Consider the following 25,136-nt stretch of genomic DNA (forward strand, 5'->3'; position numbering starts at 1 on the left):
TCCGTAAAATGGGGATGAACTGTGAGCCTCCCGTGGGACGACCCGATGACCCTGTATCTCCCCCAGCGCTTAGAACAGTGCTCTGCACATAGTAAGCGCTTATCAAATCCCAACAGTATTATTATTATCTGTGGCCGAATCGTCCATTCCCGGCGCTTAGTCCAGGGCTCTGCCCATAGGAAGCGCTTATCAAATCCCAACACGATTATTATCCGGGGCCGAATCGTCCACTCCCAGCGCTTAGTCCAGTGCTGCGCACATAGGCGGGGCTCAGCAGATGCGACTGAATGACCGAATTGCTAGATGGGCATCATCACCGGGGAAAGAAATAGAATAATAAGTGAGGGGAGGGGGGGTCCGGGCCCACGCAGCCCTCCGCCCATTGGTCCCGGGGCTTGGGCGGGGTGGGGGGGCGGGAGGTGTGACGTCACGGGGGAGGGGGCGGGGGCTGTGACGTCACGGGGAGGGGGGGGGTCCGCACCAGCACCGGGGACAGCTCCGTCCGGACCCCCGGCCCGCGGGACGGGGCGGGACCGGCCGGGGGGTGGGAGGGGGAGGGGGCTCCATGAGCCCGGGGTCCTGAGAGGGAGGGGGCGGGGGGTGGGGAGGGGGCTCGGGGGGTCCCCTCTGGATGGAATCCAGCTGCGTGCAGTCCGCCATGGCGCTGGGCCTCTCCTCCAAGAAGGCCTCCTCCCGCAACGTGGCCGTGGAGCGGAGGAACCTCATCACCGTGTGCAGGTGCTCGAGGGGGCGGGCGACCCCCGGGGGGCTTGCAGGGGGCTGGGGCAGGCGGCTCCCCGGGGGGGATCGGGAAGGGACACATCCTTCCTGGGCTGCTCAGGGCAGGGGACTCTCTCCCGTGACAAAGGGCCTCCTTAGCCACCTTGTCCGGGCCCCCCTCCATCCATCCATCCATCCATCCATCCATCCATCCATCCATCCATCCATCCATCCATCCATCCATCCATCCTGTTTATTGAACTGGGCGCGGACCACCGTACTGAGCGCTCCGGAGAGTCCGATGCAACAGAATTAGCGGGCGCGTTCCCACCCCGCAAGGAGCTCACGGTCTAGAGGGGGAGACTGACATCTATTATAAATCAATAAATTCCGGCTAGGGACGTAAGTGCTTTCATCCCCCCTCCTCGCCCCCAGGCAGAAAGAGGGGGCCGCCCCCCCCCCCCGGGACCCCCCTCTCTCAGGTAGCTGGCAAGGCCGCTCCTCCGGGAAGCCATGTTCGAAAGGGGAGGACCGACCCTGGCTTCCCCTGCCTACTCCCTGCCCGTCTTTCCTCCGTTTATTCCTTCGGCCGGTCGGCTTTATCGAGCGCTCACTGTGTGCAGGGCGCTGTACTGAGCCCTTGGGAGAGACGGCAGGACAGTAAACAAATTCCCTGCCCACAGCGAGCTTGCAGACTAGAGGTGGGAAGAGACGGGCTCGAATAGAAATCGATAAATGACAGAAAGGGACACCGGTACCGGGGGCCGGGAGGGGGGGACGAACCGAGGGAGCGAGTCGGGGTGACGCAGAAGGGAGTGGGAGAGGAGGAGGAGAGGGTTTAGTCAGGGAAGGCCTCTTGGAGGAACTGGGCCCCCGATAAGGCTTCGGTGGAGGGGGAGAGGAATTTTCTGTCGGATTTGAGGAGGGAGGGCCTCCCGGGCCCGAGGCGGGCCGGGGGCGAGCGGTCGGCGGCGAGATAGACGAGACGGAGGGGCAGCGAGAGGGTTGGCGTCAGAGGAGCGCATCGTGGAGGTGGGGCTGGAGTAGGCAGCCATCCCATCCCTTGCCTGCTCCCCTTCGAGGCCTGGGCGAGCCTGAGGCTCTGGAGTGGGCAAGGGGCAAATTCAAACGTCGCAGGCCCGTGGGCACGCCAGCGCTCTGGGTCCCGTGTCCGGCTCGGCGGCCGAGCCCCGAGCGGGCGCCGGAAGGCGGAGGTCAAACCCGGGTCCCGGCTTCCCGTGGAGCTGTTGCGGGGGTTCCGGGCCCCGCGCTGGCCCTAGACTGGACCAGGCCGGCTCTGAAGACCTCTAGACTGTTGCGGGCAGGAAGTAATAATGATAATTAATTATTATGATGGTATTTGTTGAGCGCTTACTGTGTGCCGAGCACTGTTCAAAGCACTGGGGTAGATACAAGATGATCAGGTCGTCCCACGGGGGGCTCACGGTATCTCCGTTTTACGGATGAGGTAACCGAGGCACGGAGCAGTGAAGTGACTTGTCCGAGGTCACACAGCAGACAGATGGTGGAGCTGGGATTAGCGCCCACGTCCTCTGACTCCCAAGCCCGTGCTCTTGGCGCTAGGCCACGCTGCTTAGACGGAACACGATATGACAATATAACAGAATAGGTCTGTTATACGATTACAGCGTATTCTCCCAAGCGCTTAGTATGGTGCTCTGCACGCAGTAAGCGCTCAGTAAATACCACCGATCGATGGATTGATGGCTCTCCGGCCCCGTCAGTCCCTGAGATGGCGTTCGGCCTTCGGGAACGTCAACCTCACATCCTCCCGGCTGGGTCACCCTCTCCCTCACCCGCCCCACCCCATTCATTCCTATTTATTGAGCGCCCACCGTGTGCAGAGCACCGTACTAAGCACTTGGGAGAGTATCATACAACGATAAATAGGCACATTCCCTGAATAATGTTGGTATTTGTTAAGCGCTTACGATGCGCAGAGCACCGTTCTAAGCGCCGGGGTAGATACAGGGTGATCGAGTTGTCCCACGTGAGGCTCACAGTTAATCCCCATCTTACAGAGGAGGTAACTGAGGCGCAGAGAAGTGAAGTGACTCGCCCACAGTCACACAGCTGACAGGAGTCGAACCCATGACCTCTGACTCCCAAGCCCGGGCTCTTTCCACTGAGCCACGCTGCTTCTCTAGGTGATGGGGGCGGGGAGGGGGGGGCAGTACCCCCCAAAGTGCCCCCCTTGAGATCAACTCGGGAGGAAGTAGCTGGGAATCCAAGATCCAAGGGTTCGCAGAGATTCCAGGATGGGTCCGTTCTGGGTCACTAGAGGGAGAATCAGGGCGGGTTGGATGGTCTAGCCCCTTTCCAAAAGGGTGAGGGTCCGGGGGACCCGACTAGAGACAGGGGACTGGCCACAGTGGAACGTGCCCCCCTCCCCATACTTTTCCCTTCCACTATCCCTACAGGGGACCCCCACCTGACCGGAACCGGAAGACTGTAAGCCCGTCAATGGGCAGGGATTGTCTCTATCTGTTGCCGAATTGTACGTTAATAATAATAATGTTGGGATTTGTTAAGCGCTTACTATGTGCAGGGCACTGTTCTAAGCGCTGGGGTAGCCACAGGGGAATCGGGTCGTCCCACGGGGGCTCACAGGCTTAACCCCCCTTTTCCAGATGAGGTCACTGAGGCCCAGAGAAGTGAAGTGACTCGCCCACAGTCCCCCAGCTGACGAGTGGCAGAGCCGGGATTCGAACTCATGACCCCCGACTCCAAAGCCCGGGCTCTTTCCACTGAGCCACGCTGCTTCTCTACATTCCAAGCGCTTCGTGCGGTGCACGCAGTAAGCGCTCAATAAATACTGGGTGACTGTGGGCAAGTCACTTAACTTCTCTGTGCCTCAATTCCCTCATCGGTCAAATGGGGATGAAGACCGTGAGCCTCACGTGGGGCAACCTCCTTCCCCCGGTGCTCCGCACACAGTAAGCGCTTAACAAATACCCACATTATTATTACTATAAGTGAATGAAAGAGTCTTCGGGGGAAGGGGTGGTCATTCATTCATTCAATCGTATTTATTGAGCGCTCACCGTGTGCAAAGCACTGCACTAAGCACTTGGGCGAGTACCGTATAGCAATATCCCAGGCCTTCCAGTGCGGGGGTTGGGTCTGGGGTCCCGGGGGAGCGAACCCTCAGCCCCGTCGTTCCTTTGGGCTTCCCCCAGGTTCTCGGTGAAGACCCTGTTGGAGAAATACACCGCGGAGCCCATCGACGAGTCTTCCGAGGAGTTTGTCAACTTCGCCGCCATCTTGGAACAGATCCTCAGCCACCGCTTCAAGGGTCAGCGGGGACCACCCCCGGCCGGCCCCGCCGCCCCCACCTCCCCCCCGGCCCCGGCCCCCGCCCGCGATCATAATAACAACGCTAATAACTCTGCTTTCCGTTAAGCACTTACTCTGGGCCAAGCATTGTACCGAGCCCTGGGATCATAATAACGACAACGATAACGGTATCTGTGAAGCGCTCGCTATATCCGGGCGCTGGGGTGGAGACAAGCGAATCGGGCTGGACACGGTCCCTTGCCCCGCGTGGGGCTCGCAGTCTCAATCCCCATTTTACGGATGAGGTCACTGAGGCCCAGAGAAGTGAAGTGACTTGCCCAAGATCACGCAGCAAACAGGTGGTGGAACCAGGATTCGGACCTTCCGACTTCCCATGTTCTATCCCACGCCGCTTCTCTAGACGGGGTCCCATCACTCCCGCCTCTGTAATAATAATGAATAATAAGCATCATCCTAATTGTGGGATTGGTTAAGGGAGGCAGCGTGGCTCAGTGGCAAGAGCCCGGGCTTGGGAGTCGGAGGTCATGGGTTCGAATCCCGGCTCCGCCACTTGTCAGCTGGGTGACCGTGGGCGAGTCGCTTCACTTCACCCTGTACCCTGTATCTCCCCCAGCGCTTAGAGCAGCGCTCTGCACATAGTGAGCGCTTAACAAATACCAACATCATCATTATTATTCTCTGTGCTTCAGTGACCTCATCTGTAAAATGGGGATTAACTGTCAGCCTCACGTGGGACGACCCGGTGACCCCGTATCTCCCCCAGCGCTTAGAACAGAGCTCTGCGCATAGTAAGCGCTTAACAAATACCAACATTATCATCAAGCCTTGACTGTAGGTGAGGCACTGCGCTAAGCACTGGGCGGGATACAAGCCGATCGGGTCGGACGCAGTCCCCGTCCCACGGTCTTAATCCCCATTTTCCAGATGAGGGAACTGAGGCCCAGAGAAGCGAAGCGACTCGTCCCCGCTCACCCACCGGCCGGGGGCGGGAGTCAGGATTAGAACCCGGGTCCTCCTGACCCCCCCAGGCCTACGCTCCTTCCGCTAGGCCACGCCGCTTCTCCAGCTCCTTCTCTCAAGCCTCTGCCTGAACCGGCCCCGGCCCCGGGGACCCCGACCCTCCCCCGGCCCCGGCCCCCCCCCCACCCCAGCTCGGCCCCAATTCCAGTGTCCCCCTAGGCCCCGTCAGCTGGTTCAGCTCGGATGGGCAGAGAGGCTTCTGGGACTACATCCGCTTGGCCTGCAGCAAGGTACCCAATAACTGCGTGGCCAGCATCGAGAACATGGAGAACATCGGCACGGCCCGGGCCAAGGTGGGCGGCCTCCTGGGGAAGGCACGCGGAAGGGAGCCGGCGAGGAGGCGGGCGGCCGTCCCATCCCCGACCCCCGCCCCGAGTGGTGGGAGCCCCGGCCCGGGGGTCTCTGGCCCTCCGGCGAGGGAGGCGGGGGGTCCCGGGGAGGCGCCGGCCCGCTCGGCCTTCGCCCCCCGCCCCGGCCGGGCTGACCCACCAAGGCCTCGCTGCCCTTCCAGGGTCGGGCCTGGATCCGGGTGGCGCTGATGGAGAAGCGCATGTCGGAGTACATCGCCACCGCCCTCAGGGACACCCGCACCACGCGGTGAGTCCACCCGGCCCGCCTGGCCACCCCTCGGCACGCCCTGTCCCGCCCTGCCCTGTCCTAGAGAAGCAGCGGGGCTCAGTGGCAAGAGCCCGGGCTTGGGAGCCGGAGGTCATGGGTTCGAATCCCGGCTCCGCCGCCTGTCGGCTGGGTGACCTTGGGCAAGTCACTTCACCTCTCTGAGCCTCAGTGACCTCATCTGGAAAATGGGGATGAAGACCGGGAGCCCCACGTGGGACAACCTGATCACCTTGTATCTCCCCCCCCCCCCGGCGCTTAGAACGGTGCTTTGCACCTAGTAAGCGCTTAACAAATGCCACCATCATTAAGTCACTTCACTTCTCGGTGCCTCAGTGACCTCATCTGTGAAAGGGGGATGAAGACGGGGAGCCCCACGTGGGACAACCCGATTCCCCTGTATCTCCCCCAGCGCTTAGAACAGTGCTCGGCACCTAGTCAGCGCTTAACAAATGCCAACATTATTAGTATTTATTATCACCCCTGTCCTGTCCTGCCCTGTCCCGTCCCGGGAGACCCGGCCGGGGCGGGGGGCGGAGCCAAGGGGAGAGTGGGCGGGGCAAGGAGGAGCCAATGGGAAGGAGGGACGTGTTGGGGGAGGAGCGAAGGGGGAGGAGCCAAGGAAGAGTGGGCGGGGCAGGGGAGGGGCAAATGGGAGGGAGGGGGAGAGGGGAGGGGCCAATGGGAAGGAGGGAAGTGTTGGGGGCGGAGCCAAGGGGGCGGTAGGGCGGGGGCGGAGCCAATGGGAGAGTGGGCGGGATGGGAGAGGAGCCAATGGGGGGAGGGAGGCGGGCTGGGGGCGGGGCCAAGGGGAAGTGGACACGACAGAGGGAGGGGCCAAGGAAGAGTGGGCGTGGCAGGGGAGGGGCCAATGAGAAGGAGGGACGTGTTGGGGGCGGAGCCAATGAGAGAGTGGGCGGGATGGGAGAGGAGCCCATTGGAGGGAGAGGAGGGGGCGGGGCCAAGGGAAAGGGGGCGGGGCAGAGGAGGAGCCTATTGGAAGGAGGGGGCGGGGCCAAGGGGAGAGGGGCGGGGGAGGGGAGGAGCCAGTTGGAGGGAGGGGCCGGGGAGGGGCCAAGGGAGAGGGCGTGGCCTGTGGGAGAGTGTGGGCGGAGCCTAGGGAGGCTGGTGGGCGGGGCCCGGGGAGGGGGCGGGGGCTGGGGAGGGTGGGGCAGGGGAGGGGCCAAGGGGAGGGGAGAGGGGATTTAAGGGAGGGTTGGGGGGCCCGGGGGAGGTGTCCGGGGGAAGAGATGATGGGTGGGAGGGGGCTGCAGCCGAGGAGACGTTGGGGGGCGGGGGGCGGTGACGGAGCCCCCTCCCACAGAAGATTCTACGACGACGGGGCCATCATGCTGCGCGAGGAGTCCACCGTGCTCACCGGGATGCTCATCGGCCTCAGCGCCATCGACTTCAGGTGGGGCCGCGGGCGGGGGGCTGCGGGGGGGGGGGCGGGGGGCGGCAGGATTTCCCCCCCCTCCCCCTCCCCCCCCAGCCGGGGCGCAGACCCCCCACAGCGGGGCTCAGAGCCCGGGCTTGGGGGGTCAGAGGTCGTGGGTTCTAATCCCGCCTCCGCCACTTGTCTGCCGGGTGACCTTGGGCCGGTCACTTCACTTCTCTGGGCCTCGGTGACCTCATCTGGAAGATGGGGATGAAGCCTGGGAGCCCCCTCGGGGGGACAACCCTTTTACCTCGTATCCACCCCAGCGCTTAGCACAGGGCTTGGCACCTAGGAAGCGCTTAACAGATACCATCGGCATCCTCATCATCATCCCACCCCCACTTGCCACCGTGTGGGCTCCGCATTTCAGCTTCTGCCTGAAGGGCGAGGTGATGGACGGGAAGACCCCCGTTGTCATCGACTACACGCCGTACCTCAAGTTCACGCAGAGGTGAGACCCCCCCCCCCCGGCCCCCGATGCCCCCCTTCTGCGCAGACCCCGCCACCCCCTCAGGACCCTGCTTGGGGGGAGAAGTCTGGGGGAGACGAGGAGGGAGAGGAGAGAAGGCCACTATAAACTCGCTCATCCATTCGTTCATTCGGTCGTATTTATCGAGCGCTTCCTGGGTGCAGAGCACTGTACTAAGCACCTGGGAGAGGGCGAGACCGCGCTATGCATTCATTCGATCGTATTTATTGAGCAGCGCTTATTGGGTGTGCAGCACTGTACTAAACCCTTGAGGGAGTACAAGAGTACAAGTACAAGAGTGCTTTAGAGAAGCAGCGTGGCTCAGTGGAAAGAGCCCGGGCTTGGGAGGCAGAGGTCACGGGTTCGAATCCCGGCTCTGCCACTTAATAATGTCGGTATTTGTTAAGCGCTAACTATGTGCCAAGCACTGTTCTACGCGCGCTGGGGTAGATACAGGGTCATCAGGATGTCCCACGTGAGGCTCACCGTCTTAATCCCCATTTTACAGATGAGGTAACTGAGGCCCAGAGAAGTGAAGTGACTTGCCCACAGTCACACAGCCGACAAGTGGCAGAGCCGGGATTCGAACTCATGACCTCTGACTCCCAAGCCCGTGCTCTTTCCACTGAGCTGTGTGACTGTGGGCGAGTCACTTCACTTCTCTGGGCCTCAGCGACCTCATCTGTAACATGGGGATTAACCGTGAGCCTCACGTGGGCCGACCTGACGACCCTGTATCTCCCCCAGCGCTTAGAGCGGTGCCCGGCACATAGGAAGCGCTTAACAAATACCTACGTTATTATCACAGTACAACAGTAAACAGTGACATCATCTGCCCACAGTGAACCCCCAGTTTAGAATGGGGGAGACAGACATCAGCACAAATAAATAAAATAACCAAACTGGACGTTAAGGGGTGTGGGGCTGGGAGGGGGGCGGGGAGAGGAAAGGAAGCAAGTCAGGGCGACGCAGAAGGGAGGGGGAGATGAGGAAAAGTGGGGCTTAGTCTGGGAAGGCCTCTTGGAGGCATCGCCGTCTACAGTCTAGAGCGGGGGAAACGTGCCCATCGACTCTGTTGTACCGTACTCTCCCGGGCGCTTAACACAGTGCTCTGCAGGCAGTAAGTGCTCGATAAATGCCACCGATCGATGGGCGGAAGCCTGCACGGTGTGGTGGGTAGAACACGGGCCTGGGAGTCGGACGGTCCTCGCTTCTAATCCCGGCTCCGCCACTTGTCAGCCGAGTGACCTCGGGCGAGTCACTTCACTTCTCTGGGCCTCAGTGACCTCATCTGTAAACCGGGGATGAAGCCTGTGAGCCCCACGTGGGACAGGGACTGTGTCCAACCCGCTCTGCTGGTATCCACCCCAGCGCTCAGTACAGGGCCTGGCACCGGGTTAAGCGCTTAACAAATACCATCATTATTATCATTAGGAGAGAGGGGGACCGAGCACAGCTGGCGGAGGGGGAGGGAGGAGAGGGGAGGTGGGGAGGTGGGGGTCCCCGGGCCCGGTGCCGCCCTGACCCGAGCCCCGGGGGGACGACGCAGCTACGACTACCTGACGGACGAGGAGGAGCGGCGCAGCGTGGGGAGCAGCACGAGCGAGGACAGCTCCCCCGAGCTCCCCTACCTGCCCCTGGTCACCGGCGAGGACAGCTGCTACAATAAGTGGCGCAAGATGGAGCACAAGTTCCGCATCGTCTATGCCCAGAAGGTGGGCTGCGTGGAGGAGGAGGCCGTGGCGGGCACCGTCGGGGAGGGGGGGACGGGTCAGGGAGAGGGGGCACGGAAGAGGGAGGACTGGAACGGGGGGATTGGGGTGATGGGGCCTGGGGGGGGCGGGGGGAGAAGCCACGAGGGTGGGCGGAAGGGCAGAGAGGAGAGGGGAGGAGGGTCACCTGGGCAACTCTATTATCCTGGGTTCTCCCAAGTGCTTAGTTTAGTGCTCTGCACCCACTTAATAGTGCTCAATTAATAATAAGAACAATAATGGTACTTGTTAAGTGCTTACTATGTGCCATTCAGTCGTATTTACTGAGCGTTTACTGTGTGCAGAGCACTGTACTAATAATGCTGGCATTTGTTGAGCGCTTAGTACGTGCAGAGCACTGTTCTAAGCGCTGGGGGAGATCCAGGGTGATGAGGTTGTCCCACGTGAAGCTCACGGTCAATCCCCATTTTACAGACGAGGTCACTGAGGCCCAGAGAAGTGAAGTGACTTGCCCGCAGTCACCCAGATGACAAGTGGCAGAGCCGGCATTCGAACTCATGACCCCTGACTCCCAAGCCCGGGCTCTGTCCGCTGAGCCACGCTGCCTCTCTAAGCGCTTGGAAAGGACAGTTCAGCAACAAAGAAAGACAATCCCTGCCCACAACGGGCTCTCAGTCTAGAAGGGGGAAGACAGACATCAAAACAAAGTAATCAGGCATCAATGGCATCAATATAAAGAGAACTGGAGATATAAATACATCAGAACAAGTAAACAGGCATTGATATAAATAAAATTATAGATATGCATATATATACACAAGCGCTGTGGGATGGGGAGGGAGAGAGAGCCAAGGGAGCGAGGCGGGGCGATGGAATAGGATAAGGCGCTGGACTAAGCACTGGGGTGGACAGAAGCAAATTGGATTGGACACAGTCCCTGTCCCACGAGGGGCTCACAGTCTCACTCCCCACTGTACAAATGAGGCAACTGAGGCACAGAGAGGCGAAGGGACTTGCCCAAGGTCACACAGGTGACCAGTGGCGGAGGGGGGATTAGAACCCATGACCTTCTAACTCCCCGGCCCCGGCTCCATCCACTACACCATGCTGCTGCCTCAGTGCTACTTGGAAGGACAGAGGGGAAGGGACTAGGGGAAAACGGGGCAGGGACTAGTGGCTACATCTCCAAGAGAAAGGAGGAGGGGAAGGAGGCGCAGGGGCCAGGATGTAGCCCCCCAGGCTGCAGCCATGGCACCCCCGGGACCCGATTTCAAAGGCCCAGCCAACCGGGCTTCTGGACTTGCAGAGGCTTGGGACCCCGGGTGCCCGGGGTCCCCCAACCCTGACTTCTCTCTCTGACTCGGGCCTCTGGAGGGGTGGTAAGCCACCTGCCCAGTCCCTCCTGGCACGTTGTACTTCGTTTATGAGGCGCCCTCCTTCGTGGCCTCACCCCCTGAGCTCCATGGCAAAGGAAGCTGTTGGAGGCGAGGGTTGGGAGGGAAAGGAGGGAAGGAGAGAGAAGAGGAGGAGAAGGAGGAGGAGGAGGAGTCCAGGCAGGGATGCCCGGTCACCGGGGCCAGCACAGCCAGCGGGACGGGGCAAGGAGGAGTCGGGCCTGGGGGAAGGGGCAGCCGGGGGAGAGGCGCTGGACCGATATCTTGCTCGTCTCGGAACTGTCTGGGTCAAACTGGACTGGACCGGATCCAGTGGAAAGGGAGCAGTGAGCAGCGGTTGGGTCGGAGGGAGTTTCCGGCGGGGAGAAGCAGCGCGGTCTAATGGAAAGAGCACAGGCCTGGGAGTCAGAGGATGCGGGTTCTAATCCCGGCTCCTCCACCTGACTTGTCTCCTGGGTGACCTTGGGCAAGTCACTTGACTTCTCTGGGCCTCAGTTTCCTCATCTGTAAAATGGGGGTAGAGTCTGCCAGTCTCGTGGGACACGTGGGACGGGGACTGTGTCCAACACAATTATTTTGTATCTACCCTAGCGCTTAGAACAGTGCCTTAATAAGTGCTTAACAAATATGACTATTATTAGAGTGCCTGGCACATAGTAGCACTTAACAAATATTATTATTGTTATTATTATGGGAAGCGGCATGGCGTAGTGGATAGAGCTCAGGGCCGGGAGTCAGAAGATCGGGAGTTCTAATCCCAGCTCCGCCCTTATCTGCTGGGCGACCTTGGTCAAGTCGATTCACCTCTCTGGGCCTTACTGACCTCATCTGTAAAATGGGGATTGAGCCTGAGCCCCACGTGGGACAAGGACTGGGTCCAACCAGATTTGCTTGTATCCACCCCAGCGCTTAGTACAGTGCCTGGCACAAAGTAAGCGCTTAACATATGCCATAATGATGATGATGATGATGGTGGCTGTAATTATTATTATTACAGCACCTGGCACATAGGAAGTGCTTAAATACTATTATTATTGATATTATTATCATTACTGTGCCTGGAACATAGGAAGCACTTAACGAATACTATTATCATTGTTATTATTATTGTTACGGTGCCTGGCACATAGGGAGCGCTTAACAAATGCTATTATTGTTATCGTTATGGTGCCTGGCGCATAGGAAGCGCTTAACAAATGCTATTATCATTATTATTATGGTGCCTGGCATATAGGAAGTGCCCGACAAATTCCACGAAAAGCAAACGGAGGGAGGATCCGGACTGGGTGGTGCCAGGGGGCTCTGGGCTGAGGCGGCGCCCGCTCCCCAGGGGTACCTGGAGGAGCTGGTGCGGCTTCGGGAATCGCAGCTCAAAGACCTGGAAGCCGAGAACAAGCGACTGCAGAGACGACTTGACGAGGCCACGGGGCAGCACCAGCTGGAGAAGAGAGAGCTGGAGGGCGTTATCCTGGAGCTGCAAGAGCAGCTGTGAGCAATCCCCCCTTCACCCCTGCCCTCTGACCTCGCCCCCCACCCGCCTGCATCACCCGACCCCACACCCGGCCCTCTGCTTGTATCTATTTCCCCGGCCCACTGCCTCTTAACTCTCCAGCTCTCCCCTTATCTTCGTCTCTTCGCGTCTCTCCATCTCTGCTCCCGACCTTATCTCTTTCTCCCATCCTGTTTTTCTGTCTCCCTCTCTGTCCCTCTGTCTCTCCGGGTCTCATTCATTCATACATTCAATCGTATTTATGGAGCCCTTATTTTGTGCAGAGCACTGTATTGAGCGCTTGGAAAGTACAATTTAGTAGTAATGATGATAACGGATAATGGCGGTATCCGTCAAGCGGTCCCTCTGCCTCGCCGGGCCCCCGCCAATAACGACAGTGATCACAGACCAGCGCGAACTACGTGTCGAGCCCTGTGCGAAGCGCTGGGGTAGATACGAAATTAATCAGGTCCCACGTGGGGCTCCCGGTCCAAGTCGGAGGTGGAAGAGATGTTGAATTCCCATTTCTGCAGGGGAGGGAACTGAGGCCCAGTCAAGTGACTCACCCGAGGTCACGGCAGACAGGTGGCGGAGCCGGGGTTAGAACTCGGGCCCTCTGACCCCCAGGCCCCGGGCTCTTCCGCTAGGCCTCGGTCGGTCTCTCTGGGTCTCTAGCTCTCCGTCTCTGTTCCCGTTTCTCCCCCCCGTCCCTCCCAATCCCCATCTCTCCACCTCCGGGCCTGTCTCTCTCTGTCTCTCCATCTGTCCATCGCTGTAGCGGGCTGTCTCTCTCCATCGCTGGAGGAAGTCTTCCTGCAGCTCCCCCCCTGCCACCCGCCCACCCCGTGCCCCCTGACTCCCCCTCCCCCCCCCCAGGACAGGCCTGATCCCCTGTGAGCAAGCCCCCCTGGTGCCCCCCTGCAAGGAGCTGGTTGCCCCGCTGGGCGCCCAGTGGCCGTCGCTGGGCACGCTCAACGGGCCAGAGGGCGGGCAGGATGCCAAGCTGTACCGGAGGTAACAGGCCCCGCGCTCTGGCCGGGAGAGCCGAGGGCCGGGACTCCCGGGTTCCCCCGTCGGTCGGGCTCAGCCCCCCCGGCCTGGGGGAGCCCGGACCTCGGGAAGGCTGCTGGAGGCCCAGGGCAGGGGCAGCGGGGGGAGGGCGCCCAGGCCAGGGGGGCAGGAGGGAGGGGTCCGGGGCAGGGCTGTGGGGGCGGGGTAGGAGGCCCGAGGCAGGGGGAGGCTCAGGTCGGGGGGCGGGCAGGGGAGGGTGGGGGGGGGGCCCAGTTCCAACGGCCTCCCCCTTAGGCACAGCCTGGCCAGCGCGGAGCAGCTGTCCGTCGAGGGCAGCCTGAGCTCCGACTCGCAGCGGCTGGGGGAGGACAAACGTGACGGGAAGCCCTGGGGGCCCATCGGTGAGACCCCTCCCCTCCACCCAGTCGGAACCAGGCACCCCCTCTTCCACCCGGGCGGGGCCGCACACCCCCCTCTTTCTCCCAGACGGAGCCAGGAAGCCCCCCGCCCCAACCTTCACCCACCTGGGCCCAGACCCCCTCCCCATACTCAGCTGGAGATGAGGCCCACCTCCAGCTGGGGCCAGACCCCCTCCCCATACGCAGCTGGAGATGAGACCCTCCCCCTCCAGCTGGGGCCAGACCCCCTTCCCACACTCAGTTGGGGGTAAGGCCAACTGATTGCTGGTCAGTTGGTCAGTTGGTCAGTTGCCGCCAACTGGTGCGGGCCAAGGTGATTAGCCCGCACCCTTCACCCAGCCGGGGTGAGACCCTCCCCCTTCATTCAGCCAGGGTTAGACCCTCCCTCCATCCACCAGCTGGGGATGAGACCCTCCCCCACCCTCCTCCACCCACCCAGGGCCAGACCCTCTCTCCACACTCGGCTGGGGGTGAGACCCCTCCCACTCACCTCCACTTACCAGGGACCAGATCCACCCGCCCCCCGCCACCTCCACCCAGCTGAGGGTGAGACCCTCCCCCTTCATTCAGCCGGGATTTGACTCCCTTCCATCCGACAGGGGTGACCCTCCCCCTAACCCCTCTCCCAACAACTCGGGGCCAGACCCCTCTCCCCTCCAATCAATGGTATTTACTGATCTCGTTCTGGGCGGGGAACATCTCTGCTAATTCTGTCGTGCTCTCCCAAGCGCTTAGTACAGTGCTCGGCTCCCAATAAGCACTTAATAAATACCGATTGATTATTGAGCGCTTACTGGGTGCAGAGCACTGTACTGAGCGCATGGGAGAGCACAGGAGAACAAATACGAGCTCCCACGGAGAGGAGACCAGCCCACCACCCGCGCCCCAGCTTCCATCCCGGGCACGGGCAGCCCCACCCGCCCGCTGGTCCCGGTGGGTGCCCGGGGGTGGGGGTGGGCGGCCCGGCCCCAGGCTGACGCCGGTCGCCCCCCGCCCCAGGGAAGGACCCGACGCCGTCCATGCTGGGGCTGTGCGGCTCTTTGGCTTCCATCCCCAGCTGCAAGTCTCTGACCAGCCTGAAATCCAACGAATGCCTAGTGAGCGACAGCCCGGAGGCCAGCCCCGCCCTCAGCCCCAGCTGAACCCCCGGGCCCCCCTCCCCCGACCCCCGGGGCGACCCCCAAGGCCACCCCCGGGGTCATCCTACCGCGCCCGGCCCAGCCGCCTCGCCTTCTTCTCCCCCTCTCCGGGAGCCATCCAGGGGGGAGCAGGGACATCGCCCCCGGCACCCCGGCGGGGCGCGGACCACCTCGGGATGGACATCGGGCCCAGGAGTCTCCAGCCACCCCCTCTTCCACACCGGGCTCCACCCTGGAGGAGGCCGCAAGGCCTTGGGTCCGGCCCGGCCCTTCCCCGAGACGGATTCTGGGGCGGGTGGCGTTGGGGGTGTCTGCTGGGGTGGAGAGACTCAGGGGCAGTTTCCCAGTGACTTCATGTTGGGACTCAGAGGGACAGACTCCCCCTACCCCAGGCCCAGCCCCGTCCCCCTCCCCAGACCCCAAGGACGGTGCCAGGCCCTTGCCCAGTCCCCCCAGACCCTGGTCTCGTGAGTGTCTGTTGCTAAGGCCCACAGGGTCACCTGCCTCCTCTACCCCCGCCCCCCACCCCCGGCAGTTCTGCTACCAGAGCCGCCAATAAAGCCAGAGATCGGATAGGAGTTGCTTCTGTGTGTGTGTGGACGGAAGGGAAGGGAGGGGACAGGAATGGGTAAGGGAGGTTGTGAGGTGCTGCGCTCTCTATAATAATAATTATTGTCACATTTGTTAAGCACTTACTATGTGCCAGGCGCTGGGGTGGATACAAGCAGATCGGGTTGGACCCAATCCCTCTCCCACGTGGGGCTCGCAGTCTCGATCCCCATTTTAGAGCTGAGGTAACTGAGGCACAGGGAAGTAAAGTGACCTGCCCAAGGTCACACAGCAGACATGTAGGAGAACCAGGATTAGACCCCATGACCCGCTGACTCCCAGGCCCGTTCTTTATTCATGCATTCATTCAATTTTATTTATCGAGCACTTACAGTGTACAGAGTACTGTACTGAGGTTGGTATTTGTTTAAGCGCTTACTAGGTGCAGAGCACTGTTCTAAGCGCTGGGGGGATACAGGGTGATCAGGTTGTCCCACGTGGGGCTCACAGTCTTCACCCCCATTTTACAGATGAGGTAACTGAGGCACAGGGAAGTTAAATGACTTGCCCAAGGTCACACAGCTGACAAGTAGCAGAGCTGGGATTAGAACCCATGACCTCTGACTCCCAAGCCCGGGCTGTTTCCACTAAGCCACGCTGCTTCTCTAAGTGCTTGGAAAGTACAATTCAGCAACAAAGGGAGACAATCCTTGCCCACAACGGGCTCACAGTATAGAAGAGGGAAGATGGGCATCAAAACAAGTAAAAAGGCATCAATAGCATCAATATAAATAGAATTATAGATACACATCAATATAAATGGAATTATAAATAAGAACATATCTACACAAGAGCTGGGGGGGCTGGGTGGAGCAAAGGGAGGGAGTCGGGGCGATGGGGAGGAGAGGAGGAGCAGAGGAAAAAGGGGGCTTAGTCTGGGAAGACCTCCTGGAGGAGGTGAGCCTTCAGTAGGGCTTTGAAAGGGGGGGAAGTGTGATTGGCAAATTTGAGGAGGGAGGGCATTCCAGGCCAGGGCTCGATGGTGGGACAGATGAGAACGAGGCCCAGTGAGGAGGTTAGCGGCACCAGAGGAGCGGAGTGTGCGGGTTGGGATGGAGAAGGAGAGAAGGGAGGGGAGGTAAGAGGGGGCAAGGGAATGGACAGCTTTGAAGCCAATAGTGAGGAGTTTCCACTCTCCCCTCTGCCATGCTATGTGAGGGTATGGGGGTGGCGGAAACAACCTGAAAGGCGGGGCGTCTCAGAGCAACTCCCCAGATCCCAAGGGGGAAGCAATGTGCCCTAATGGGTGGCACATGGACTGGGAGTCAGAAGGACGGGGGTTCTCATCCCGACTCTACCACGAGTCTGCTGTGTGACCTCGGGCAAGTCACTTTACTTCTGTGCCTCAGTTCCCTCACCTGTAAAATGGGGATTTAGACTGTGAGCCCCACGTGGGACAGAGACTGTACAACCTGATTAGCTTGTATCTACCCCAGCGCTTAGAACAGTGTTCAACACATAGTAAGCGCTTAACACTACCATCACTTTAAAAAAAAAATAGAACTACTAATAAGAAGGGATAATTGTGGAATTTCTCAAGTGCTTACTATGCATCAAGCACTGTACAAAGCACTAGGGCAGATACAAGATAATAAATAATTATGGTATTTGTTAAACACTTACTATGTGCCAAGCACCGTTCTAAGCGCTGGGGTAAATACAAGGTAATCAGGTTGTCTCATGTGGGGCTCACAGTCTCAATCCCCATCTTACAGACGAGGTAACAGACACAGAGAAGTTAAGTGACTTGCCCAAGGTCACACAGCAGACAAATGGTAGAGCCGGGATTAGAACCCTTGGCCTCTGACTTCTAAGCCCGTGCTCTTGCCACTAGGACCATACAGCTCCTCCTAGTCAGGTCCCACGTGGGGTTCACGGTCTAAGTAAGAGTAAGATAATTGAATCTCCATTTTGCAGAGGAGGGAACTGAGGCACGGAGGAAGTGAAGTGACTTGCCCAAGATCACACAGCAGACAAGCGGCAGAGCCAGGATTAGAACCTCTATCTACTGACTCTCAGGCCCCGGCCTCGTTCCACTAGGCCATGCTGTGCTGCTGCTTTTATGAACCCAAGAATCAAAGCCACCACTTTCTGGATTAGCCCCAAGGTCCTGACTCTGTCTCTGTCAGTGGCACCAGGACTGTAAGAGCAACCATGGAGGAGCAGCGTGGCTCAGTGGAAAGAGCACGGGCTTTGGAGTCAGAGGTCATGAGTTCGAATCACAGCTCTGCCACTTGTCAGCTGTGTGACTGTGGGCAAGCCACTTAGCTTCTCTGTGCCTCAGTTACCTCATCTGTAAAATGGGGATTAAGACTGTGAGCCCCACGTGGGACATCCTGATTCCCCTGTGTCTACCCCAGTGCTTAGAACAGTGCCCGGCACATAGTAAGCGCTTAACAAATACCAACAACATTATTATAATGTGCTGGTCACCCTCCTGAACCCCCCATCCTCATGGCCAAGGATGGACCATCCAACACTCGAGACTCTTCCCTCTCCATCCCTGACTCTCCCCAGTGAACCAGCACAAACCATCACACACCTCCAACTCCCCACCAGTGACCCAGCATGGCCCATCCACTTCCCTGACTATCCCTGACTCTCCTCACAGTGCTGTGGCTGTTTATTGTCGCGCTGTACTCTCCCAAGCACTTAGTACAGTGCTCTGCACATTAAGCGTTCAATATCTGCGACTAAATGACACCTACACTCATCCTTGGAGAAGCAGCGTGGCTCAGTGGAAAGAGCCCGGGCTTCGGAGTCAGAGGTCATGAGTTCGACTCTCGGCTCTGCCACTTGTCAGCTGTGTGATTGTGGGCATGTCACTTAACTTCTCTGCACCTCAGTTCCCTCATCTGTAAAACGGGGATTAAAAGTGTGTGAGCCCCACGTGGGACAACCTGATTACCCTGTATCTCCCCCAGCGCTTAGAACAGTGCTCGGCACCTAGTCAGCGCTTAACAAATACCAACATTATTATTACTATTATCCATGCTTTTGTTCACTCCCTCTGGACCCACAGATAAGGGCTGGTGGTAAGTGCATCGGGGTGGGACGGGGCCCTCCCAATCCTGAACCAGGCCAGGACCACCCCCACCCTGGTCTGAGTCAGGCTGAGGGGGTTGTGGGAGCAAAGGGAGGTCCAGGAGGGTTTGCGGGAGGCTCTGGGGGGGCTCGATCAATCGCCTTTAATCGGCCCAAAGGCAACAGACGAGAGAGACCACTGCAGGGTAGAAAGGCTTTATTCTCTTTGGACATACTAGGATGAGGTGTGTTGGGGGTGGAGCGGGGGTCCAGCTCTCACCAGGGCTGGAGGAGGGGCGGGGTGCCCCGAAAGAGGAACGGGGAAGAGGGAGGGGGGTGTTTGGTCTCCGGGGAGGAGAGGAGGAAGGGGTGGGGGTTCTTGGGTCCAGGGGAGGGGATAGTAGTCTCTTCCCAGGTAGCTGGGGGTGCCGCACAGAATCGGGGAAAGGGGGGCTCAAAGCGAGCCCCTTGCCCCAGAATGGGGGGAAAAGGCACTTGACTGGCTCTGGGAGTGCCCCCCCCATCCCCCGCCCGGGGGGAAGCAGGCAGCGGGACTGAGGGCGGTGGGGAGGGGGAGCCTGGCCGGGCACCCCCCGCCCCGCTCAGGACCCCACTCGGTGTCGCTCCTGGTTGGCCTGCAGGAAGAAGCTCTTGCCAAACTCATAGGTGCTGATCATGATGGCGCAAGCGGGAGCCACCTTAATGACCCGCGGCAGGAAGCCTGGACCCAGGGGGAGGGGCAGGGAAGGGCAGGGGTCACTCTCCCAGGCCCCAGAACCGGCCACACAGGCCGGGGCAGAGTCCCGGGCAACACGGGCCCCCTCCCCAACCTCCGGGCCTCCCCGTCCCTGGCCCGGCTCCAGTGCCCCCCCGGCGCCCCCCCCAGCCAGGCTCTAGGACCACCTCCGTCCCCCTCACCCTCCGGCCCCCAGGCCCGGAATCCCACCTGCAAAAAGCCCCCGTGTTCCCGACTCCACTCGGATCTTTCGCAGCAGCAGCCAAGTGGATGGGGAGCGGGGAGACGTGACTGTGGGGAGGGGTGGGGGGGTGAGGGGGAGTCGGACCCCCCCGGAGGTCGCTCCTTCACCCGGACTCCATCCGACCCCTCCCACTGGCCGTCCCAGTGGGGTCGCCGAGGCCCCGACTGCGCCCATCCCACCAACCCGGCTGAACCCACCCACTCACGACCACACTCCCACCCACCTCTCAGGGTCTCCACTTTGCCCAGGTCGATCTGCCGATGTGTCTTGACCACATCAAAGGGCAGGGTCAGGGCCGCTGCCACCTGCCAGGGGACGGGGGGGCGACCGCGCAGAAACCCCCCAAACATCAGCCACCCCGTTCCATTCCCCCCATCCGGCCTCGCCGCGCCCCCCGCCCCGAGCGCCTCCCCCTTAGCCCCAGTCCTCACCGTCCCAGAGAGGGCTCCAGCCAGGAAGCTGATGCTGACCGACGCCCGGTCAGACTGCATCCAGTCTTCCAGACGACGCTTCACCAACTCGTAGTTAAACCAGTACAGTGCTGGAAGGGGGCGGCGATGGAGAGGGCACGAGGTGGGAGGAGGCCCCGCAGCTCCGCGGCCCGGCCCCTTCCGGCGGGGCCCCCGCCCGCCGTCCCCTTGCCCGTCCGCCCACCCGCCCCGGGCCGCACCTGAGAAGGGCACGTCGCGCAGCACGGTGGGGCCCCAGCCCTGCCACAGAGAGCGCCAGCCGCCCTGGGCCACGGCCCCACGGATGGACACGCGCAGCTCCTGGTACGTCAGCGCCTGAGACTGCAGCTTCGTGCGAACCAGCTCCAGGGGGCTGACCACCGTCACGGTGCCCACTGCCGGGGGCGGGAACGGTGCGGGCGTCACGCCAGCTGGCCGGAGGGGCAGCCCCTTCCCCCCCGGCCGGGGACTCGGAGCTGAAGGATTGTGGGGGTGGAGCCGGCCCCGGGACGTCAGCCTCCCCTCGGGGTGGAGGGAGACAATGGGGGCATGAGAGGGAAAGGATAAATGGGGGGGAGAGGGCGTCCGTCCTCTGGGTGATGTAGGGATTCACAGGAGCCCACCCGGATGACAGAGGGACACATGGGAGTCCTCCCCATCCCCCATAGAGCAAAGGGAAACTCCCTAGGTGGTGGAGGGATACACAAGAGCCCCCGCCTTGGGTAGCGGATACGTGAGAACCCTATGTGATGACAGAGACCCGCGGAGGGATCCCCAACAGCACCCACTGGGCAGGGGGCAAGGGGGCACTCACGCCGGGCCACGGCTCCCGCCACCAAGGGGGCGTAGAGGTCGGACGTGGCACCGTGGTGGCTCAGGAAGCTGCGGAGCTGGTCGTAGGTGGTGAAGTAAATGGCCGTGGCGGGAACGGCCATCACCCTGCAAGTCACCGCGGGGGGCTCAGCCACTGTCTCCACCCTCTCGCTCCCCCCGCCGGACGCCGAGCGCTGAGTGTATGCTTCGGGGGGGGGGGTGCTGGGGAGGGGCGGAGAACTCAGGGCAGGGGGATGAGGGTGGGAGGAGGATTCTCAGTGGGTGGGAGAGGGCTCCCACAATGAGGGGGAAGGGAGGGAGCACTCCCAGAAGGAGCACTCCCAAGGTGGGGGGAAGGGAGGAAACACTCACAGCGTAGGGGGGAGGCCACTCCATAGGGTCCGGGCTCCCTCCTGGCGGATGATCTTCACAAAGGCATCCTGCGGAAGGACGGGACACAATGGCAGCAGGAGCACTGACTAAGCACCTTTTGGGTACAGCGCACTGTACTGCACTTAGAGTAACCGATGCCCAACCTGGTCACCAGGAGTTTCCGGTCTAGTTGGGGGTGGGGGTGGGGGGGTGGATTCCTGAACCCCCCCAAAACAAGCCTCTTTCGGTCTCCCCCAGGGCCAGAGGTCCAGAGGGAGCAGGGGGCGGGTCAAGCGGGGGACGACTTTCCTTACCACGGTGCCGGTGAAGTGGGTAGGGGCCGGGTACCAGGTGGCACAGCGGCCTCCATTCTGACACACGTAGGGCAGCTCCAAGATCCCGTTGCAGTAGAGGAAGCACCTCCCTGGGGGAAGGGTTGTTTTTTTAGGGGGGCAGGGGAGCAGGGTTATTCATTCATTCAATTATATTTACTGAGCGTTTCCTAGGTGTAGAGCACCGTACTAAGTGCCCCACCCCGGCCTGGAACCCCGGTCAGCCTGAACCCTCCTCCCCCAAAGTCACCCCACCCAATGCCCCCCTCCCCTGCTAGTTCCTCGTCCCCCAAGGAAACGCTCGGGGCGGAAGGGTCGTGGGAGGGGGCCCCCTGCTCCAAACTAAATCTCCCCCACCGCCATCCGAGTCACTCACATTTCCCGTACCGGAGGGTCCAGGGACCCTGAGGGGAGGCCAGCTCTGAAACATCCAACACACAGCAATTTAGGGGAAGGCTTGCCCACTCCCAACCCCCACTCACCGCTCACCCCCAGCCCTTTCATTCATATTTATTGGGCGCTTGCTGTGTGTAGAACGCTGTACTAAGCGCTTGGGAAGTACAATAGAACAATAAACAGACACCTTCCCTGCCCACCACGAGCTCACCCTCTGCCCACCCCCGGTCGGCATTTACCTTGGGTGGGGGCACTGCGCTGTGACTGCAGCCGGACTTTCACCACGTCCAAGGGAGTCACTGCGGGGGAAAGAGAGGCTGAAGGCCCTGCCCGCTGAGGGGGCCGGCTGGGCCCGGTGTGGTGGGTTAGAGCCCAGGTCGGGGAGTCAGAGAGTCATGGGTTCTAATCCCGGCTCCACCATTTGCTGCGTGACCGTGGGCAAGTCAATTCACTTCTCTGGGTCTCAGTTCCATCATCTGTAAAATGGGGATTAAGACTGGGAGCCCCACAGAGCTGTGTCCAACCTAACTTGTATCTAGTCGGTCCATTGTATTTACTGAATGCTTATTGTGTGCAGAACACTGTATGAAAACAGTGAACAACTTCCCTGCTTACCAACTACCCAGTCTATAAATCTAACAAGCTTACAAGTCACTTAACTTCTCTGTGCCTCAGTTACCTCATCTGTAAAATGGGGATTAAGTCTGTGAGCCCCACGTGGGACAACCTGAATACCTTGTATCTATCCCAGCAGACAGAACAGTGCTTGGCACGTAGTAAGCACTTAAATACCACCATTATTATTATTGTTATTATTATTACCTACCCCAGCGCTTAGTATGGAGGGCTTAGCCTGCAGTAAACGCTTAACAGATACCATAAAAAGGGGTCCCCTTCCCTCACCCACCTTCCCCAGCCCATAGGGCCAATGCTGCCAAACGAAAGACACACTCCCTCCCCCCAATAATAATGATGGTATTTGTTTGGTATAGAGAAGCAGCGTGGCTCAGTGGAAAGAGCCCGGGTTTAGGAGTCAGAGGTCATGGGTTCTAATCCCGGATCCGCCTTTTGTCAGCTGTGTGACTTTGGGCAAGTCACTTCACTTCTCTGTGCCTCAGTGCCCTCATCTGGAAAATGGGGATTAAGACTGTGAGCCCTGCATGGGACAACCTGATGACCCTGGATCTCCCCCAGCGCTTAGAACAGTGCTCTGCACGTAGTAAGCGCTTAACAAGTACCAACATTACCGATCTGTCCATTCCAAGCGCTTAGTACAGTGCTCTGCACATAGTAAGCGCTTAACAAGTACCAACATTACCGATCTGTCCATTCCAAGCGCTTAGTACAGTGCTCTGCACATAGTAAGCGCTTAACAAGTACCAACATTACCGATCTGTCCATTCCAAGCGCTTAGTACAGTGCTCTGCACATAGTAAGCGCTTAACAAGTACCAACATTACTGATCTGTCCATTCCAAGCACTTAGTACAGTGCTCTGCACATAGTAAGCACTCAATAAATACTATGGAATGAATAAATACTATTGAATTATTATTAAGCGCTTACTACGTGCCAGGCGCCGATACGAGCGAATTGAGTTGCACACAGCCCCTGTCCCATGTGGGGATCCCAGTCTGGTAGTGGCTCAGTGGAAAGAGCCTGGGCTTCGGAGTCAGAGGTCATGGGTTCAACTCCCAGCTCTGCCACTTGTCAGCTGGGTGACTGTGGGCAAGTCACTTCACTTCTCTGGGCCTCAGTTGCCTCATCTGTAAAAATGGGGTTTAAGACTGTGAGCCCCATGGGGGACATCCTGATTTCCCTGTGTCTACCCCAGCACTTAGAACAGTGCTCGGCACATAGTAAGCGCTTAACAAATACCAACATTATTATTATTATTATTATTCTCTGGGCCTCAGTTCCCCATCTGTAAAATGGGGGTTAACTGTGAGCCTCACGTGGGACGACCTGATGACCCTGTATCACCCCCAGCGCTTAGAACAGTGCTCTGCACATAGGAAGCGCTTAACAGATACCAACGTTATTATTGAGAAGCAGCGTGGCTCAGTGCAAAGAGCCTGGGCTTTGGAGTCAGAGGTCATGGGTTCGAATCCCGGCTCTGCCACTCGTCAGCTGTGGGGCTGTGGGCGAGTCACTTCACTTCTCTGTGCCTCAGTTCCCTCATCTGTAAAAGGGGGATGAGGACTGTGAGCCCCGTGTGGGCCAACCTGATTCCCCTGGGTCTACCCCAGCGCTTAGAACAGTGCTCTGCACGTCGTAAGCGCTTAACAAACACCAACATTATTATTTTAGAGATGAGGGAACCGAGGCCCAGAGAAGTGCAACGACTCGCCGACAAGTGGCAAGCCTCCCACGTCCACCCCCCCCCCGGGGGGACCCGAGCGGGAAGACGTCCCGAACCCCTCCTCCCCCTTCCCTGTGCCCCCGCGTGTCTCACTGAAGATGGAGGTGACGATGGCTCCGGTGCCGGACGCCAGGATCTGCTGCAGGGGAGTGATGCCCCCGGCCGGGCCTCCGCCGCCCACGGCCCCCTTCTCCGCCATGGCGCCTGGGGCCTGCAAGCCGAGCCTGGTGTCACCGACCACCCCCTCCCCGGGGAGACCCCTGCCCTCCCCCGGGCACGTCGCTTATGCAACCGTGGGAAACGGAGCTGAAGGCCGGGCCCGCCTAGGCCTCGGGGGAAGGCCGAGGACCGGCCGGCCTGGGGGTGCAGAGGGGGTGGGTGCAGGGGGTCCTTCTCCTGCCGGCGGCCCCCCAACAAGGTGGGGGGCGGGGGTCCGGGCTGGGCATCCCCTCGGGGACCCGCACCGGGCTGCTAGGGCTGGCGCTGGGCCCCGGGGCTGCTCGGTCCTGGGGGTCGCCACCCCATCACGGCTCCACGCCGGGGCCCGGGAGCCCCCAGGCCGGCGAGGCCTCCATGGGACCGGCCGCTCCGCTTCCCTCCGCTTCTTCCCTCCGACCTCCGGGTGACGTCCCCGCCGGCCCCCGCCCCCTGGCCCCGCCCCCCGGCCGACCACACTAGAATAATAATCAGAATATTCATTCAACAGTATTTATTGAGCGCTTACTAGGTGCAGAGCACTGGACTAAGCGCTTGGGATGAACAAGTCGGCAACAGATAGAGACGGTCCCTGCCGTTTGACGGGCTTACGGTCTAATCGGGGGAGATGGACAGACAAGAACAATGGCGATAAGTAATATTCATTCAGTAGTATTTATTGAGCGCTTACTAGGTGCAGAGCGCTGGACTAAGCGCTGGGAGTGGACGAGTCGGCAACAGAGAGAGCCGGTCCCTGCCCTTTGACGGGCTTACGGTCTAATCGGGGGAGACGGACGGACGAGAACAATGGCGATAAACAGAGTCGAGGGGAAGAACGTCTCGTAAAAACAATGGCGACTA

General features: G+C 60.1%; 2 protein-coding genes across 5 annotated transcripts; one reads left to right on the top strand and one right to left on the bottom strand.

Moving 5' to 3' along the window:
• Window positions 1–599: 599 nt before the first annotated feature.
• RUNDC3A (RUN domain containing 3A) lies at window positions 600–15,322 on the top strand. 4 transcript variants are annotated; one of them, XM_029075078.1, is made up of 11 exons: window positions 600–738; window positions 3,921–4,036; window positions 5,218–5,351; window positions 5,570–5,655; window positions 6,998–7,087; window positions 7,482–7,562; window positions 9,130–9,295; window positions 12,017–12,174; window positions 13,052–13,189; window positions 13,481–13,587; window positions 14,605–15,322. In XM_029075078.1, the coding sequence occupies exons 1-11, from the start codon at window positions 632–634 to the stop codon at window positions 14,745–14,747; spliced, it is 1,326 nt and encodes a 441-aa protein (XP_028930911.1). In that variant the 5' UTR covers window positions 600–631; the 3' UTR covers window positions 14,748–15,322. The 4 variants fall into 4 exon arrangements, with proteins under 4 accessions (XP_028930911.1, XP_028930910.2, XP_028930909.2 ...); XM_029075077.2 differs by having other exon boundaries at window positions 12,056–12,174; XM_029075076.2 differs by having other exon boundaries at window positions 7,001–7,087.
• Window positions 15,323–18,577: 3,255 nt separating this feature from the next.
• On the bottom strand, window positions 18,578–24,705 carry SLC25A39 (solute carrier family 25 member 39). The gene is made up of 12 exons (XM_029075080.1): window positions 24,545–24,705; window positions 24,174–24,291; window positions 21,959–22,018; window positions 21,700–21,744; window positions 21,306–21,415; window positions 20,992–21,059; window positions 20,621–20,745; window positions 20,028–20,201; window positions 19,789–19,898; window positions 19,581–19,662; window positions 19,324–19,404; window positions 18,578–19,098 (listed from the first exon to the last, which is right to left on the bottom strand). The coding sequence occupies exons 2-12, from the start codon at window positions 24,277–24,279 to the stop codon at window positions 18,980–18,982; spliced, it is 1,080 nt and encodes a 359-aa protein (XP_028930913.1). The 5' UTR covers window positions 24,280–24,291; window positions 24,545–24,705; the 3' UTR covers window positions 18,578–18,979.
• Between the last annotated feature and the right edge of the window lie 431 nt (window positions 24,706–25,136).

This window comes from Ornithorhynchus anatinus, chromosome 11 (assembly GCF_004115215.2).
Source record: "Ornithorhynchus anatinus isolate Pmale09 chromosome 11, mOrnAna1.pri.v4, whole genome shotgun sequence".
NCBI lineage: Eukaryota > Metazoa > Chordata > Mammalia > Monotremata > Ornithorhynchidae > Ornithorhynchus > Ornithorhynchus anatinus.